At 41.9% G+C, this 20,061-nt stretch overlaps 1 protein-coding gene across 4 annotated transcripts in view; it reads left to right on the top strand.

The window, feature by feature from the left end:
* PTPRB (protein tyrosine phosphatase receptor type B) overlaps positions 1–20,061 on the top strand; it is a 126,019-nt gene that overhangs the window by 88,344 nt on the left and 17,614 nt on the right. For all 4 annotated transcript variants that reach the window (XM_055396780.2, XM_055396781.2, XM_055396782.2 and 1 more), the window contains 9 exons: positions 2,337–2,615; positions 3,140–3,289; positions 6,489–6,732; positions 11,997–12,103; positions 17,736–17,835; positions 18,924–19,007; positions 19,101–19,118; positions 19,239–19,320; positions 19,924–20,014. In XM_055396780.2, coding sequence (XP_055252755.2) covers positions 2,337–2,615; positions 3,140–3,289; positions 6,489–6,732; positions 11,997–12,103; positions 17,736–17,835; positions 18,924–19,007; positions 19,101–19,118; positions 19,239–19,320; positions 19,924–20,014 — 1,155 coding nt within the window. The remainder of the gene's footprint in view (positions 1–2,336; positions 2,616–3,139; positions 3,290–6,488; positions 6,733–11,996; positions 12,104–17,735; positions 17,836–18,923; positions 19,008–19,100; positions 19,119–19,238; positions 19,321–19,923; positions 20,015–20,061) is intronic.

Below are 20,061 nucleotides of genomic sequence, written 5' to 3' on the forward strand. Positions count from 1 at the left end.
AGGAGCTGAAGGAAGAGATCAAATTGAAGCAAATTTCCATATACTTCGTACTTTGTGTAAATTATCAGAATGATAGATTAGGCTGGATGTTTTAAAAGACTTTCTCCAAAGCTGAAAGAGGAGATGTCTTTAGATCTCAGCTGTGACTTGGTTTGAAGGGAGTTCAAAATTGTTTGCCTCAAAGGCCAATTCTTCCTCTATTCTGAAAAATTCTCGGTTTGATTGTCTTTTCCCTAAATCATCCTCATCTGACCTGCTGTGACTCAGCTCACATTTGTGGACCTAGATTGTTCTTGTTCAGTCACTAAGCTGTGTCCAACTCTTTGTGATCCCATGGACTGCAGCGCGCTAAGCTCCTCCGTCCTTCATTGTCTCTCAGAGTTTGCTCAGACTCACATCCACTGAGTCAGAGATGCTGTCTAACCATCTCATCCTCTGCTGCCCCCTTCTCCTGCCCTCAACATTTCCCAATATCAGGGTCTTTTCCAGTGACTCAGCTCTTTGTATCAGGTGGCCAAAGTATTGGAGCTTCAGCATCAGTGAATATTCAGGGTTGATTTCCTTTAGGATTGACTGGTTTGATCTCCCTGCTATCCAAGGGACTCACAAGAGTCTTCTCCAGCACCACAGTTCCAAAGCATCAATAGATAGGCCCTGATATGAAACAGGACTTCCCTCAATGGCACAGCAATGCTGTGTGTTTATTGAGGACAAGAACTTCTATAACAAATTAGGGGTCAAGGGAAGGTGGGTTGTCCTCCAAATCAGAGCAATGGGTGTGGGTCTGGGAGTGCCAAGTAGGTCTACATGTAGTTCCCAGAAGATCTTATGTAATGGGGTTCAGTTCAGTTCAGTCCCTCAGTCATGTCCGACTCTTTGCGACCCCATGAACCACAGCACGCCAGGCCTCCCTGACCATCACCAACTCCCGGAGTTCACTCAAACTCATGTCCATCGAGTCGGTGATGCCATCCAGCCATCGTAATGCGGTAGCCTTTGTTAATAACAGTTTGGTTATTAAGCTGCACAGTCACAAGACTGGTTTTCTTTCAGACTGAACCTTTCTTTATGGGTGTGTCACTCACAAGAACAAATAAAATCAGCTGCCGTTCAAGTCCCCACTGAGTCAGGCACTGTGTCAGGCAGAAGAAAGTGAGTGACCGTAAGCACAGGGCCATAAAACAGGGGCATGGAAGAGTCTGGGGTATGCGGGGAACCACAGGTGTTTCAGTGCCTGGAGTACGGCATGTGAGTGGGGAAGGGCAGGCAAAAATGGAAGAGAGGGACAGAAGCCAGACACAGAAGGTAACGAGGCAGCAATGCCATTTCTTACTGTCCTTATTGTAAGAACTAACATTTGGACTTACCTGGTGGTCCAGTGGTTGGGAGTCCACCTGCCAACACAGGGCACGTGGGTTGACCCCACACAACATGGAGCAGCTAAGCCTATGCACTGTAACTACTGCCCCAGTGCAAGAGAAGCCACCACAATGAGAAGCCTGAGCATCACAACTAGAAAGTAGCCCTCACTTGCTTCAGGTAGAGAAAGCCCGTGTGCAGCAAAGAAAACCCAGTGCAGCCCAAAATAAAATAAAGTTTTAAAAAAGAACTAAAATTTATTGAGCAATTACCACGCAAGCCCCTGAGCTAGGTGTCTGTGCATGTTTCAACTCATTGAGTCATTCCCACAAGCACATGAAGTGTTTGTTGTTTAGTTGCTAAGCCACGTCTGACACTTTTGCAACCCTAAGCCTGTAGCCCACCAGGTTCCTCCATCCATGGGATTTCCCGAGTAAGAATATTGGCGTGGTTGCCATTTCCTTCTCCAGAGGATCTTCCTGACTCAGGCGTTGAACTCGCATCTCCTGGATCGGCAAGCAGATTCTTTACCACTGAGCCATGAGGGAAGCTCAACCACATGAAGTAGATACTCTTAACTTCACCAGTTTACAGATGGGCCACAGTTATGTTAAATCACCTGTCCAGGATTGTATCGCTGATAAACAATTTGAATTCAGGCAGATCAAGCTACACTCTTGGCTACTCTGCCCCACCTTCTCTCTGACTCCTGCCTTCTATCTGACACTTGGTTCAGTGTCCCTGTTTACATCTGTGTTTGCAATCACACTGGCACCTGGTAGTTTTTTCTAAAGGGACAGCATTTTAACTTTCAGTGTTTCTCAAAGTGAGGCCTAGTAGGCAGACATTGCCTTGTGAAAAGCAGTTCACATGAAGATCGGGAGTTATTTATTTAGATCTCTGAGCTAGCTGGAGTCAAAGGAACTCAAAATGTGTCTCCCAGAGTTGTGAAGTGTCTCTTCCTCTCTTTTATTTAGAGCCAGACAAGATACAGAACCTGCATTGCCGGCCTCAGAACTCTACAGCCATTGCCTGTTCTTGGATCCCTCCTGATTCTGACTTTGATGGGTACAGCATTGAGTGCCGGAAAATGGACACTCAGGAAGTTGAGTTCTCCAGAAAGCTGGAGAAAGAAAAGTCTCTGCTTAATATCATGATGCTGGTGCCTCATAAGAGGTACCTGGTGTCTGTCAAGGTGCAGTCGGCCGGCGTGGCCAGCGAGGTGGTTGAGGACAGCACCGTCACCATGATAGACCGTGAGTGTCCCGAAGGCGCGCGCCTTGCTCTGCGCCCGTCACCCTCCTTCGCGTGTGTGGCTCATTTCCACGCTAGCGAGTCCCGTTGCCCCTTGAAGAGGACTAAGAGGCTCTGAGAAGGATAAACATTTCTCTGTGTAAAGCATCCTGGCAGCAAACAAGTTAAATGGTCTTAAAGAACCTGAATGAATTAGTGTTTAAATACATCTCTTTGCCTGATGTAGAAAGAGCCATAATAGAGCTTTTAAGCAACTTGATGCTAAAACTTCAGGAAATCCTGCTGAGGAGCTGCCTCTTTCATTATGTTTAATGTGCTACCGACAAGTCACTTCCTCTGCTGGCTTCCCTTCGGGAGAGGAGGAGGTTTTCTTGATTCCAAGCATTAGATACACACACACACACACACGACATACATACACACATGCAGCCTGATGTAGGTGAGTGAAGACCTTCATCTCACTAATATTTTATATTCAAAAGCATAATTGTGACCCTTTTTGGTTCCTTTCCCATCCTTCTTCCAGGCCCCCCTCCTCCACCTCCACATATTCGTGTGAATAAAAAGGATGTGCTAATTAGCAAATCTTCCATCAACTTTACTTTCAACTGCAGCTGGTTCAGCGACACCAATGGAGCTGTGAAATACTTCACAGTGGTGGTGAGAGAGGCTGATGGTAAGTGATCATGAATTAACTCCAAGACACAGGATTACTTTCTCGAAAGTCAACTGTGGGGGCTCCTTCTGTGACAAGTTTTTAAAAGAAGAAAACTCAATTTTTATATCATTTCACTGTATCTCTGCTGGATGCAGCGAGATGTAACAAGAAAAAGAAAACCTACCGGAAGCCTATTATTTGCAGGATTTAATTATTAAATGGGTAATAATAGCAATGATATCAATAATCACATAACCATCATTTACTTGTTGCTGTTGCAGGCACTGTTGGAAATGCATTGCATTTGCTGACTCATTCACTCTTTACTACTCGTTCAGCCCCATTCAGCTCCATTATTCTGCCATTAAGCAGCAACGTGCTTTGTCTGTCTTCCCCACTCCCTATCTCAAATACCTCTACCAATCATATACTCCCAAACCACTCACCAATTCACAAAAATGCTCAAATGCTTGAAAGAGGGAAAAAATGATCATGAAAAGCATCCCTCCTTTCTCTACTGAATTTTCAATATGTTTCATTATCTAGTCTGCTAAATTATTCAGTGTTACCTAACTCTTATGTAACAGGCAAATTCTAGGTGATTCTTATAATAACATTCCATTCAACTAAGTAAGAGCTCTAGTGCTTATGACATCAGCATCTATCAGATCATCCTCAGGAGTTTGCATCTGGGGACACACATGTCCATATGTGTTTTTGCCACTGAGGTCCTGTGTGTTATTTCTCCACAACAGATGTTCGTGTCTGGAATGATATCAATATATCCTGCATGTCATGTATTTTTCATAATTGTTTAAGATGCTTCACTGGAGTTTCTCAAGCATCCCTGACTATTTTAACTCATTGGTGGGCAATGGGAAGGTTTAAACCTGCCATGACAAATGTTGGAGCTAAATGGTATTTTAGTCTCACTAGGTACTTTTAGGGCTTCTCAGTTGGCACTAGTGGTAATGAACTCACCTGCCAGTACAGGAGATATACGAGACGTGGGTTCGATCCCTGGGTTGGGAAGATCTCTGGGAGGAGGGCATGGCAACCCACTCCAGTCTAGAGAATTCCATGAACAGAGGAGCTGGGCGGGCTACAGTCCATAGGGTTGCAGAGAGTCAGACATGACTAAAGTGATTCAGCACACATGTACTTTTATATTTTATTTAATTGTACTAAAGCCGGTTATGCATAATTAATTCAATAATTTCAAGGGTCAGTTTTGCATCCCAGATTTCCTCACACATCTTCAGTCAGTTCAGTTCACTCTCATGTCCGACTCTCCGACTCTCCGACTCATGTCCGACTCTCCGCGACCCCATGAATCACACACAGCACGCCAGGCCTCCCTGTCCATCACCAACTCCCGGAGTACACTCAAACTCATGTCCACAGAGTCGGTGATGCCATCCAGCCATCTCATTCTCCGTCGTCCCCTTCTCCTCCCGCCCCCAGCCTTTCCCACCATCAGAGTCTTTTCCAGTGAGTCAACTCGTCGCATGAGGTGGCCAGAGTATTGCAGTTTCAGCTTTAGCATCAGTCCCTCCAGTGAACATACAGGATTGATCTCTTTTAGAATGGACTGGTTGGATCTCCTTGCAGTATAAGGGACTCTCAAGAGTCTTCTCCAACACCACAGTTCAAAAGCATCGATTCTTCGGCGATCAGCCTTCTTCACAGTCCAACTCTCACATCCATACATGACCACGGGAAAAACCATTGCCTTGACAAGACGGACCTTGGTTGGCAAAGTAATGTCTCTGCTTTTTACTATACTATCAAGGTTGGTCATAACTTTCCTTCCAAGGAGCAAGCGTCTTTTAATTTCATGGCTGCAGTCAGCATCTGCAGTGATTTTGGAGCCCAAAAAAATAAAGTCCATCTTAGTTGGAGATAAATAGGTGAACTGTGAAGAGATTTTAAATTTAAGTAGGCTGCAATGAAGATAGTGTTTTGCTACCTAAATATGTCAGCAGCCAAAAAAAATAACACCCCAAAATTTAGCCTTGTGTTCTCCAGCCAGGTGGGTTTCAATGACTGATGTCCATGGAGATGGGCTGTGCTCCCCTGGTGATCTAAGATAACAAGTCGGCTCACATAAATGTCATTTATAGCATATATACTCTCCCTCAAGGCATCCTTCCTTTTAACTACATCCAACAAGATAATGTTTCCAAGAGCCACTCATTTTAAGCAAATTTTATCAAATAAGAGTCCAGGACGCAAAGAACCCCCACCATATCACTCCTTAAAGTTCACTGTACATGGTATCCAATCTCTATAATATTTTTCTTCCTAATTATGCTTTCCTTTGGCCAACATCAAAGTGAGTTTGCCCTGCCAAAACACACAGCAGCTGGGTGGACAGGAGAAGAGTTCTGGGAAGTGTTCTGCACAAGGGCCCAGATTTGAGCCAGGATTAAATTGTACTCAAGATAACAGAGCAGGACAAGGAGCAGGAGTTATCAGACTGGGCGTGGTGCAGGAAGCATGCATGTAGGGAGACTGCTCTGGCCTCAGACCTGATTTCTCTTATCTTTTCCCCATTTCCCAGGTCACAGGGGTTTCCTTATTCGCTCAGCTACAATGGTTATTGGCAAGTAGAGGGCTTGTTGAGTGGGTTGACTTTCACGATGGGGTGTACCCAACTTTCTGGAGTTGTGACACGTTACCATCTGATGCATGAGCCACCCTTTCATATATGCATGTTTTATTTCCTAGAAAAATGATAGCATGTGTGTGTTGGTGTAGCTCCCGCTGCTGCTGCTGTTTAGTTGCTCAGTTGTGTCTGACTCTTTTGTGACCCCATGGACTGTAGCCCACCAGGTTCCTCTGTCCATGGGATTTTTCAGGCAAGAATACTGGAGTAGGTTGCCATTTCCTCCTTCACGGGGTCTTCCTGACCCAGGAATTGAGCACTGTAGTCGTATTCTTTACCACTGAGCCACCCAGGAAGCCCCTGTGTTTGGCATATGCATATATAAAATGTTGTATATACACTATTTATATTTAATTTTTTATTTATTTTAGAAAAAGTGAATTAGATTAATTTCACTGGGAGAATTTCACAACACCCTTCGGGATCACAGAGTCTGCACTCCAGGGATGACTAGGGATAGTGGGTGGAGAAGGTAACCTCAGAAACCTAGTTAGAAATCTCTGAAGTCACAAGAAAGTCAGTCCCTCACTGTGGGTTTTCTTCTTCCAGGCAATGACGAGCTGAAGCCAGAGCCACAGCACCCCCTGCCCTCCTACCTGGAATACAGGCACAATGCTTCCATTCGGGTGTATCAGACCGATTACTTTGCCAGCAAATGTGCCGAAAGTCCTGACAGCAACTCTAAGAGTTTCAACATTAAGCTTGGAGCAGAGATGGAGAGCCTAGGTGGAAAATGTGATCCCAATCAGCAAAAATTTTGTGACGGGCCATTGAAGCCGCGCACGGCCTACAGGTTAGATGTATTACCATCATTTCACCAGGAGGGACGTGCTCCATCATTGGGTGCTCAGCTGTCGGGGCGTCTGATGCACATGAGCTCCTGTAGATTAATAACCTACGCTACACGAGTGCTCTGCATTTTACTGGCTAATTTATAAAGGTTGTATCCCTGCCTCCATTCACAGGGAATGGGTAAAGAGGGCCTTTGGCCTTGCACAAAAGCTCCAGTTCGTTATGTGAAGAATTGAAGATTCTTAATAGGTTGTTCTTTCTCCTAAACTTCTCTAGGATGAATCAGGTGATTTATTTACTATGTTAACACCTGTGAAAATGTCCAAGTAGAAAGATTAAGTTTAGGGAGACTCAGGAAATATGAATTTTTTTCCCCACTTTTAGTGAGGACTGGAATTACACTTTATTTGCCTGCTAAGGCATAACAAGATGAATGTTCTCTTTGGTCCAGATAGAACTGCTGAAGGGAAAGGCCCCCTAATGAATGGAAGCACCCTCTTCTCCCAGTAAGATGGCATATGAAAAGGAGCAGCTAATTGGTTTGGCCTCAGGGAATACTACTACAGCCAACAGGCCCTTCCAGCTGTAGGAACTAGCCATGCCCTTCATGGACACTGTGTTCCCGGAAAGCAGAATAAGTATACACAGCATCCCAAACCTGGGTCCCCAAGAGATAGAGAACCTAGGCCGCCATCTTGGAAACAAGGCTGCAGGAATCCAGGATTAGTCCTTTTGCAGAAGGTGAGCCTTCTGTTAGGTGTTGGCAGACCTGATGTCCAGCCAGATGGCAGCCAATCAGGTTCTCTGTGGGCCAGTGTCCATTCTGGTTGGTCAGTGCCCAGGTCTTATTAACCCTTACATGTTTTGAGTATTACCCCTGAATTCAGCAGAAACCTTTCTGCCAGCTCCAAAAGGAGACAGTGACATGGCATCATGCCTGAGAGCATTCTTAACCCCTCCCTTGCATCAACACAGTCAAGCCGACATCTTCCCTAAAACAGATGGCTCCCTTTGGACAGGAATTCTGCATAGATACCTCCACCCAGGACTCACCACAAAAGTGCTACTGCGCCCCAACCAGGGTTGGCACCTCCAGAGTGAACACACACAAACTCATTAGTGATGATTGCTTCAAGAAGAAGCTATATGAGCCTACCTGAAGGAGACGAGATCTCAGAGCAAAGGAGAAATATAAAAGAGATCAGAAAGCCAGGATACTTTGGTTCTTATTAGAATCAAGAAATGCCTCAGCTCCTTGGTCAACTGGGCTTTGGGAAATTTGAGGAAATTTCTCCCAAGGGCTCCCAAGGGCTATTTTCTCTTTGTGAGTTGGAAAACTGAGCTGTTTTTGTTTTTTTGCTTTTTAAGAGAGGAGAGAAGATGAGTGATTACCACATTTAAGAAAAAGAATAACAAGCTAGAGAACGTTCACGCATGGACCAGGACCTCAGTTACCCAGCACACTCTTTCCTGTCCATCACAGCAGCCAAGGTCCTAGGAAGAGCCCCTGCATTCAGGTTCCAGTGTGGCCACTGTTTAGCTGTGTCCCTTTGTAAATGGCATTTCAATTCTCTGATCCTCACTTTTCTCATCTGCAAAACATCACAGGACTATCCTAATGAGTCATATAGATGACAGATCAAACCTAGTCATGTCCCTTCTAGATTAAGGTCCTTCAGTGGTTCCCATTCACTTCTAGGAGCAAGTGAAGATCCCAGAGTAGGGTACACAAAGCCCCAGCCTTCTCTCTTCCACCTGCCCACCAGCTTAGTCCCCCACCATTGGCTCCAAGTATTGATACACTCCACCCATTTACTACTCCTCCCTCCTCAGAGTTCCCTGAAATCTGATATGTCTCTCTTATACCTCTGAGGCTTTACACATTCTTTTCACTCTATTTGGGAAGCTTTCCACTCTCTTGTCTGACTGATGAATTCCTTCATACACTTCAAAAGCCAGTTCAACCCACAACTAGCCCTGAGCTAGCCCTGTTAACCCACACCTGGGTGGTAGGGCCCCCAGCTCCACTTCTACTGCGCCCCGACTCTGTGTCCGCATGCTAAGTCTCTTCAGTCGTGTCCAACTCTGTGCAATCCCGTGGACTGTAGCCCGCCAGGCCTCTCTGTCCATGGGATTCTCCAGGCAAGAATACTGGAGTGGGTTGCCATGCCATCCTCCAGGGGATCTTCCCGACCCAGGGATGGAACTCACATCTCTTGCGTCTCCTGCAATGGCAGATGGCCCAGACGGTAAAGAAATCACCTGCAGTGCAGGAAATTCCTAGGTTCGATTCCTGGGTTGGGAAGATCCGCTAGAGAAAAGAATGGCAACCCACTCCAGTATTCTTATCTGGAGAATCCCATGGACAGAGGAACCTAACAGGTTACAGTCCATGGGGTCACAAAGAGTTGGACACTACTGTGTGAGTAACACTTTCACTTTCTTCACTAGACTGTAAAAGCTCACAGACTAAATCGTGGAGACAGATATGATATTGGTTACAAAACGATATGGGAAGTACCTGGCACAAAAGAGATGCCATTAAATGTTTATGAGCAAATAAGGGAATGAGCCAAGATGTTCTATGAAAAGTTAAACACTCTGATTATAGCTTAATCAACTCCTGCTGCATTAATGTGTTTTCTAGGATACGGCTTTCCTCTATTTCTCTGTATTTAGTTCACTCCTGTGAAAAGCATGCCAGGCAGATAATACCTGATATGAGCATGGAGAACCACATGCCAAGTGGCCACCTGTGTGGTAGCTGCTGAACCCAGGCTCCGTGCAGGCAGAACTATGGCTGTCTCACAATGATGATCACCATAGTGACCCTCGGTGCTATCAGGCATCTTTTTCCCAGAGAGAATAGGTAGACAGGAAGGAACATGGACAAAGAAAAATTAGGATTGCCAAGAATTGGAAAATGCTAGGTTTAGCTGATATGCAAGTTTATTATACCAACAAATGTTTAACGTCTTACTGTTCATTGTTGGGTTCCTGTTATCCGGGTATATAATTAGTGTTGTTCCATACGGGAAGAGAATGGGTAGATCATGATGGGTGAGAAACAATGCAGAGGTTGGGGAAGTGCTGATTTGGCTTCGTTTTCTATTCTAAATAGAATAGCAACATGACCACAATCAGATAATCTGCTTCTGTTGACCTCATTTTCCTCAAACGAAGAAAATTGAACCACATGATCTATAGCTTTGTAGAATTCTGATTCTGGACATATTTAAAGTTGAAAAACTTACCATTACGTATCAGTTCATTAAAATTATCTTATGTGCATATAGAGAAGACCTGTCTGTAAAATATAGCAGAAATGTTGAAGGACCTAAGAGGGCTGTAGGTAAGTAAATGCTCTGAAGGTCCAAAAGTCTTCTTGAAGGAGGTATCATTTTGGCTGGCTACTGAAAAGTAGGGAAGGGTTTGAAAGTGTGGATATAGGGGCAAAAGGAGATTCACGGTTCAGGAAACAGTCACAGTGCAGAAGCAGAAATACACAAATTGTTTAGAGAAGAACAAAACCAAATATTCCAGTTTCAAAGTGAAGGTCATATCGAGGGGTCGTAAGGAAGACAAAAATGAGAAGATAGGATGGGACAGGATTCCATATACATGCTAAGTGCTGGGCTGGGGAATGTGGTTGTGACATCCATTACTGGAAGGGTTCTAAGGGCAGAGTTCCTGTTGATACCCTAATTTTATGCCAAGCCTACAGTAACTTCAAGAGCTGTAGTAAATTCAGTGAGTTCTTGCATTATCTCCTTCCTAGGTTCCTAAAGGCCCTAATTCATCTGGATCCATTTTGTGTTTTGCGTTTGCACATTTAAATCTTAGAATTCCAGAGCAGAACCTGTCAAGGTTGTTACACCCCTAGTGCTTTTATTTTCACAGGTGAGAAAACTGAATCATAAAGAACTTTAGGAACCATTCACCTAATGAGCAATAGTGAGAACTAGACCTCAGACTCCCTGTTTCCCAGCCCAGGCCCTTTTACAGCCCTCCAACAGAAGTCACTGCTGTTAAACCAAAATTATGCCAAGAGAAGGAGATCTGGACTAGGAGTCAGAAAATCCTGAGTTTGGTTATCTTTCACCAGCTTTCTCTATAATCTTGAGTGAGAAATGGAATCTTCCCAAGCTTCAGGTTCCAAATCCCTGAAGTAGTATCATAAGTTTCTGATACTGGAGAGGTTAGAGATGGTCCAATAGAATCATGTTTGTAAAAGTTCTTCCCACTTACAAATCACCATACAAATAAAAGAAACTCTTTTCATTGGAGAGACTCTTTTCAATGGCCAAAGCTATGATACATTGGCCACATACACCAGCTCCTTCCCTTCCACGCAGTACTTGGTGACTGCTTGTTCCTCTCTGGGGACATTGCATAATACCTCCACCAGTAGTCTGTTATTCCTGGAAGTACCACTTTTGACTTGGAAGGTGTCTTTTAGATGTGGAAATTATAGACGTGGTTGATCAATATAATCTTGATGATATTGAGGAGATTATACTTAGACCTGGGCATAAGTTAGAAGGAGAGGGGGGACAAGGTCAGAACAGTTTGTGCCGGCTGGCTAATGCTGGTACTGCTTCAGCATTATTACAGGATGTGCCCAGATACTTCTGGGTGAGGCAAATCTAGATTTCTTTTTTAAGGAAAAAAAGAGTTATTCATTCATTCTCATATGATTTAAATTAACCCTAGAAAAAGTTTCCCCCTATAAACCAATCCTGTTACTCTCAGTAAACCTACAGTCTGGGAAACTTCAGGACAGAATGGGCTCAAGAGGTTGCCCAAGCCAATCTTTAACTTCGTGCCAGGCTGCTGTCCTACAGATCCCTGAGAGCTGGTTCTCCAGTCTCTGCTTAACCCCCCTCAGGGACTGGGAGCTCACTACCTATGTGGTAGCTCATACTCTAGATGTTAGAAAGTAATTTTTTGTTCCCACACAGCCCTATGACTTCCTACTAAGCTCAGTTCTATATTCAAGAATGTAAACCTTGAGATGATAGGGACTTATTCTTTGTAGTATATCTAGCTCCTGGACAGGTACTGGCACACAGTAGAGGCTCAATAAATATTTGATGAATGATGCATGAACGCACGAAGCCAGGGCTTTCTGATTTCATAATTCATACCCTCTCCTACATGCATATCAACCAGATGACCACCCTGTTTCTCCTTGAAAACATTCTCCAGTCAGCCTACTGTGGTCAGTCACTAATTTGTACTTAAATAAATTGGTTTTCTTTTCAGAATCAGCATTCGGGCTTTCACCCAGCTATTTGACGAGGACCTGAAGGAATTCACAAAACCACTCTATTCAGACACATTTTTCTCTTTGCCCATCACCACTGAGTCAGGTAAGGCTAACTTTTTCATCCATCTGACATAGTCTGCCAACCACCATGTCACCTACAAGAGCCTCTAGTAAGAGGCTAGACCTCAGACTCCCTGCTTCCCAACCCAGGAGAGATCGGGGGACTTGGCTGATGGTGGTAAGATCATTTATTTTTGCTTGGAATGTGATCTTTATATGATCATGGTTTGATGTAGATTAGAGAAATTGTACAACTTCTGTAGCAGAGTGGACTGAAAGGAGATTTATCTTGTAAAGAAGGTAGAAAGAGGTACCAGATTATTTTTATCTATTAAAAATGAATTTTTAGCAATCCTATCAAGCTACCAATGGTGTTTTTCACAGAGCTAGAACAAATAATTTCACATTTTGTATGGAAATACAAAAAACCTCGAATAGCCAAAGCAATCTTGAGAAGGAAGAATGGAACTGGGGGAATCAACCTGCCGGACTTCAGGCTCTACTACAAAGCCACAGTCATCAAGACAGTATGGTACTGGCATAAAGACAGAAATATAGATCAATGGAACAAAATAGAAAGCCCAGAGATAAATCCACACACCTATGGACACCTTATCTTTGACAAGGGAGGCAAGAATACTCAATGGAGAAAAGACAATCTATTTAACAAGTGGTGCTGGGAAAACTGGTCAGCCACTTGTAAAAGAATGAATCTAGAACACTCCCTAAAACCATACACAAAAATAAACTCAAAATGGATTAAAGATCTAAGTGTAAGACCAGAAACTACAAAACTCCTAGAGGAGAACATAGGCAAAACACTCTCTGACATAAACCACAGCAGGATCCTCCAAGACCCACCTCCCAGAATATTGGAAATAAAAGCAAAAATAAACAAATGGGACCTAATTAAAATTAAAAGCTTCTGCACAGCAAAGGAAACTATAAGCAAGGTGAAAAGACAACCTTCAGAATGGGAGAAAATAATAGCAAATGAAGCAACTGATAAAGGATTAATCTCAAAAATATACAAGCAACTCCTGCAGCTCAGTTCCAGAAAAATAAATGACCCAATCAAAAAATGGGCCAAAGAACTAAACAGACATTTCTCCAAAGAAGACATACAGATGGCTAACAAACACATGAAAAGATGCTCAACATCCCTCATAATCAGAGAAATGCAAATCAAAACCACAATGAGGTACCATTTCACACCAGTCAGAATGGCTGCTATCCAAAAGTCTACAAGCAATAAATGCTGGAGAGGGTGTGGAGAAAAGGGAACCCTCTTACACTGTTGGTGGGAATGCAAACTAGTACAGCCACTATGGAGAACAGTGTGGAGATTCCTTAAAAAACTGGAAATAGAACTGCCATACGACCCAGCAATCCCACTCCTGGGCATACACACTGAGGAAACCAGAATTGAAAGAGACACATGTACCCCAATGTTCATCACAGCACTGTTTATAATAGCCAGGACAAGCAACCTAGATGTCCATCAGCAGACGAATGGATAAGAAAGCTGTGGTACATTTACACAATGGAGTACTACTCAGAGATTAAAAAGAATACATTTGAATTAGTTCTAATGAGGTGGATGAAACTGGAGCCTATTATACAGAGTGAAGTAAGACAGAAAGTAAAACACCAATACAGTATATTAACACATATATATGGAATATAGCAAGAGGTTAACGATAACCCTTTATATGAGACAACAGCAGAGACACGGATGTGTGAAGCAGTCTTTTGGACTCTGGGAGAGGGCGAGTGTGGGATGATTTGGGGGAATGCCATTCAATCATGTATATTATCATATGTGAAATGAATCTGACGTGGTTGGGGGCTCCCCACCTCAACACTCTGTGGATTCAAGAGGCCGTTCCTTCTGGAAGTGTATAAATTAGCCTGGGATAGAACCTGCACGCTGAATTTACTAATTAAGAAATGAGAAACCAGAACTATAAAGGTGGCATAGAAATACAAGAAACCATTCTTAAGTAATCTTTTAAAACTTGGAACAGAGTTACAGATTTTACCATTTGTGATAAACTGGTATATATAATTTAACCAGAACCAAAAGAAAATTAGTATTGTGTGAATTCTGAAGCACTTTCAACATGTTTTAGTAATAGTGTTTACTCTCTTGAGCTTTACACATTCATCAGTAAATGGTCTGTATCTCGTGCCTTTGTTGGTTTTCTGTGAGCTGTGGTTTCTGGGAAGTGAGCAGCTCTCATTCCTGTAACTCTTGTAATCCAGTCATTCGTGTGCCTCCTTCATGAGGATTCAGTACGGCTGTGGTGCTATTATCCCTCTGATAGGAACTCTAACTCTGTGTAAAGTCCCAAAGGTCTATTACTTATTTTTATTTTATATTGTACTATATTTCATTTACAGTGTTGTATTTGTTTCAGGTGTATATATAGCAAAGTGATACAGTCATATATATACATATGAATTAACAAAAGCAGTTCCCGTCTTTTGACAGGGTGCTCATGGTTTATAACATAAATGGCATTATTTTGAGAGAGGGATAACTTACGTATGGCATTGGGTTTTTTTTCTTTTTGCAGCTTGAGGCAGTTGTAAAATAACTTAATGTAGCTTTTTACAACTGTGTATTCTATAGTATTTTTTCATTTGGTGAAATTTTAACTGTTAATGTTTTTGGCATTGTGCTTTGTACCATTTATTAAATAAAAATTTTTTTAAAAAATGAATTTTTAAAAAAATAGTGGATGAAGAACATTCCGATCAAGAGCTGACACAGGCCAAAACAGAAGTAGGTATAAAAAGCTTTCAAGTTGTAAATGGGAATGTGTATATGAAGTATATACATAGAAATACATAGAAAAAAAAAAGACTAGAAGGAACTTTTTTCCTTTTGTTTATTATATGTTGCTTTTACATGACACAAAAAATGTTAACTTGCCTTTACATAAATTTCTGAAAGAAACTTTTCTAAACTGTGTTAGAAGGAAAGCCTGAATAATGTTTTTTAGTCACTAAGTTGTATCCAACTCTTTTGAGATCTCATGGACAATAGCCCACCAGGCTCATCTGTCCATGGAATTTCCCAGACAAGAATACTGGACTCGGTTGTCATTTCCTTCTCCAGGGGATCTTCCTGACCCAGGAATCGAACCTGTATCTCCTGCATTAGCAGGTGGATTCTTTACCAGGTAGCCACCAGGGAAGCCCCTGAATAATAATAGTAGCTAATATTGACTCTTTGTCCTCTCTGTAGAGCTGCAGTTTTAAGCATTGTGCTTAGAATAATTTATCCTCACTACAGCGTTTTGTGGTAGATACTATTACCATCCTCCATTTTAAAGGTGAAGATTTGAGATACCAAGAGTTTATGTAACTTGCCCAAGATAGCAGAGCTGGGTTCTAGCACTTTCTGCCTGACCTCTTAACTTCTGCACTGCACTGATCTGGAATAGTTCCAACATGCTGAGAATAGATTTATTTTTTAAGCACATTGTTCTTTGGTACCATTATCTGCCCAGCCTTTCCCTGTACCCAGCCTTTCACAGTGCTTGGTCTCAGGAAGTTCTTCTTTAGAGCTAAAACAGTCTCTCATGCTGCATGACAAAAGATGACTCAGCCTCACAAACACTCCCATCTATTTATGCCAAATATAGGATAATCTCCCACTTTCAGACCAAAAAGGAATCAGAACACAGTTAAGAGGATTTAGATGTGTTTGCTTACAAGTTAATGTTAAGTATGGGATTTGTAAACATTATTCTTCCCTATTTAAATTATTGTTATACGGCAAAAATTGTACGTAGTCCAGTAAAGAAAGATAGTAAACATATATCCAAAAAAAGGAATATTAACCACTTTAAAAGAAAGATGATTATGTTTATTTGTTAAATCTTGAAAATCAACATTGAATAAACAAATCCAAGTGCTTAAAATGCACTTCAAAAATGAATTACTCCATAGACCTAAATGTAAGAGCTAAAATGATCCAACTTTTAAAAGAAAACATAGGAGGAAGTCTTTGTGACCTTGAGTTAGGAAATGGTTTCTTAGCTATGACACCAAAAGTACAAGTAACAACAACAAAACAGATAAATGGGACCTAATTAAAATGAAAAACTCTTGAGCTTCAAAGGACACCATAAAGTGAAACAAGATAACCCACAGAATGGGAGAAACTGTTAGCAAATCTTGTATCTGGTAAAGGTCAAGTATCCAGAATATATAGAACACTTACCACTCAATAATAAGAAGACAAACAACACAATTTAAAAATGGACAAAGGGTCCAAATAGACATTTTGCCAAAAAAGATACAAATAAATCCAATAAACCCATGGAAAGATGCTCATCATTAGACATGATCATAACTACAATAATATACCACTTCACACCCACTAGAATGGCTATCATCAAAAAGATAATAACAAGTGTTAGCAAGGATATGACGAAGTCTGAACCCTTATACATTGTTTGTAGAATGTAAAATGATGTAGTTTCTATGGAAAACATTTTGCAGTTTCTCAAAATGTTACACCTTGCTCAGCATTTCCACTCTTTAGTATATATCCATGAAAAATGAAAACAAAAACTTGTATATGGAGATTCACAGCAGCATTATTTAAAATAACCAAAAAAATAGAAATACCCCAAATGTCCATCAATGGCTGAATAGCTAAACAAAACATAGAATAAAAAGGAATGAAATACTGACACATGCCACAACATGGATGAACCTTGAAAACATGCTAAGTGAAAGAAGCCAATTACAAAAAAGCATATGTTTATTGCTCAGTATATATGAAATGTCCAGAAAAGGCAAATCTATGAAGACAAAGCAGGTTAGTGGTTGCCAGGGTCTAGAAAGAGGGAATGGAGAATGACTGCTAAGGGGCATGGGGCTTCTTTTAGATGGTGATAAAAATGTTACAAAATTGGATGTAAAATAATTGTACAGTTTAAATTGGTGAATAGTATGGTATGTGAATTACATTTCAAAAAACTGTTTTTAAAATGGGCTGCCTTCTTATAAACTCCCAGTGACAATATCAGATCATTTAATAAACACGGAATTTTCATTCAAATAATTGAGCAATTCACTGGATTTGCCAACGTCCCAGATGCTGTGTAACAAATGAAATAGCATATTAACCTTGTTGGTAAACTCCTGGCCTTTACCTCAAGTGCCCCAAGCTGTGCATACAAGCACCAATGAAGTCCCAACTAATTTATAAGCTGAACATCATTAATTTCAAAAGTATAATGACCAACCCACCATTACATAGTAGTAGCTCATACTGTATACTCCTAAGCTTTCAGCTGTATACTCCTAAGCTTTAGACAGTAAAAGCCTTGGGCTTCCCTGGTGGCTCAGTGGTAAAGAATTTATCTGACAGTGCAGGAGACGCGGGTTTGATCCCAGGGTCAGAAAGATACCATGGAGACAACCCACTCCAATATTCTTGCCTGGGAAATTGCATGGACAGAGGAGCCTGATGGGTTACAGTCCACGGGGTCACAAAAAGAGTTGAACGCAACTTAGTGACTAAATGATATGGGCATTATTTGAATTATTCTATAATAACATCACTAGGGAGACGGGTTCCTATAGCTCTCTTATTGGTTTTTTAACACTAATTTTCCCACATGGGTTTCTTGTTGCCCTCTGGATCCCTGTAGAGCCTCTGTTTGGAGTTATTGAAGGTGTGAGTGCTGGCCTGTTCTTAATTGGCATGCTCGTCGCTGTTGTTGCCTTATTCATCTGCAGACGGAAAGCCAGGTGAGTACAAAGTTCCCTTTGGTAATTGGGTTCACGATTTTAAAGATGCAACTGAAAATGCTCTTTCGCCTGAAAAGTAAGAAGGGAGAAATCATTTAATTTCTCCAGGTTAAGTCACTTTGTTTCTTAGGAAAAACAAGAGTCAATCCCTAAAACCATGACTCACTTTTTTGCATACCATTGCTGAGTCTTATCCTTACCAAAGGAATGAGGGGCCATATGTATCCTCATTTGAATGTGAAATAGCTCCTTTGGCACAGGGGGAAAAAAATGTGTATGTGTGTGGTTCAGTCACCTTGTGGAGACAGAGATGTCTATGAATTATGTTTCCAAATGCTTTTCTGAACTATTCTGAAAAGTATGGGGGCCAACTCAGTTTTGTGGTTCCTATCTGCCACGCTAAGCTAAGAAGGGAGCAAAAAGAACTAAACATATGTGGCCCCAAAGCCATGCCCTCTTTCCTTAGGAAATTTCTTCTCTTTGGCACATTGTCCTCTCTTTTGCAGTCGTGTCTTGCATCTAAGGTTTACTGTGTGTGTGTGTGTGTGTGTCTTTTTTTTTTTTTTTTTTAAGGAAAGCTTTATTGAGAGTGTGGGAAGTGATTATGACCTGTAGCCAAAAACAGAAGACACATCTTCAGCTATTGCAAAGATCTGAGTGGGGAAAATCTGTTTCTTTATGTTCTTCCTCCCTGTTCCCTCCCTCAAAGGGATGTTGGCTGAGTGTAAAATATACATGTACTGAAAAATCCATATTTGTACAAACATGCACACCCTTACCATGAGTGGAGAAATTTGGGCTTCCCTGATGGCTCAGCAGGTAAAGAATCCACTTGCAGGGCAGGAGACACAGGAGACTTGGGTTCAATACCTGGGTTGGGAAGATCCCCGGGAGAAGGGGATGGCAATCCACTCCAGTATTCTCACCTCAAAAATTCCATGGACAGGAGCCTGGCAGGCTACAGTCCACAGGGTTGCAAAGAGTTGGACACGACTAAGCGATTAAGCAAGCCCAGCCTTACCATAGACGGAGAAATCTGTTTAAATTATTTCATAATCAAAATATCAGTCCTCTCCCTTGTGTTTCAGCCATGGTCGAGAAAGGCCCTCTGCCCGTCTGAGCATTCGTCGGGATCGACCACTGTCTGTCCACTTGAACTTGGGCCAAAAAGGGTGAGCACATTTTTCTTCACTTTATTTATTGAAAGAAGAGTCTTACATGAAATTTGCTAACAAGATCTTTCTACTTTTGGCTTCTCTTCACAGTAACCGGAAAACTTCTTGGTAAGAAAGAGCTCATTAATTACTATATTGTCTGCTTTTGAAATATAACTGGGTCTGGGTAAGGCATTTTCCCTGTTCTTCAGTAATTTTCTTCTCTTTCTGTTATGTTTTTAACCATAGCCCAATAAAAGTAAATCAGTTTGAAGGGCACTTCATGAAGCTGCAGGCTGACTCCAACTATCTTCTATCCAAGGAATATGAGGTACAACTCAGATGCAATGATGTTTTAGCATCCCTGATTCTTAGCAGAATTTCTTTTCAGCCTTCACTGTGGAATCACAGCCCAATTGGGCTCAGGAGTTAGAAAGGCACTTAGGGTATCATTGAGTGTTCTTTTATGCCCAAATCCATTCCCTGCACAATATACCATCTAGTCTCAGATGCCAGTTTGATCTCCAGAATAACCAACAAAGTGCCACCCAGATCAGATGGTATGAAAGAATTAACAGACTTCAAATGCAAACTGATGCTGTCAGTTATTTAACCTGGCCTTTTGCTTGCTTGGGAGATTAATGTGGTTGGGTGAAAAGTGCCCAGGCTTTGGATTCAGTTCCCAGCTTTGCAACCTGTGTGACCCAGGGCAAGTGAATTATCCTGTCCGAGCCTCGCCTGTAAAATGGAGATGAGACTACCTCCTCCGGGGCTGTTGTGGGGATGACAGACTATGCCCCTGGTCTAACAGGAGACGTTCCACAAATGCAGCTAGTGTAACATATTGTTATATTATTATGTATCTCAAGGACTGTCCAGTTTGCCATATTCTATTTCACATTATCCACGTGCAGACTTATTTTTGACCTAACAGGATTTAAAAGACGTGGGTCGAAACCAATCATGTGACATTGCACTCTTGCCGGAAAACAGAGGGAAAAATCGATACAACAATATATTGCCGTGTAAGTTTTGTGTTGAAATCTGTAATACCGCCTTCCTCTAGCCATTT

The sequence above is a fragment of the Moschus berezovskii genome, chromosome 6 (assembly GCF_049115385.1).
Source record: "Moschus berezovskii isolate FMDL1 chromosome 6, NW_MosBer_1.0, whole genome shotgun sequence".
NCBI classification, from domain to species: domain Eukaryota; kingdom Metazoa; phylum Chordata; class Mammalia; order Artiodactyla; family Moschidae; genus Moschus; species Moschus berezovskii.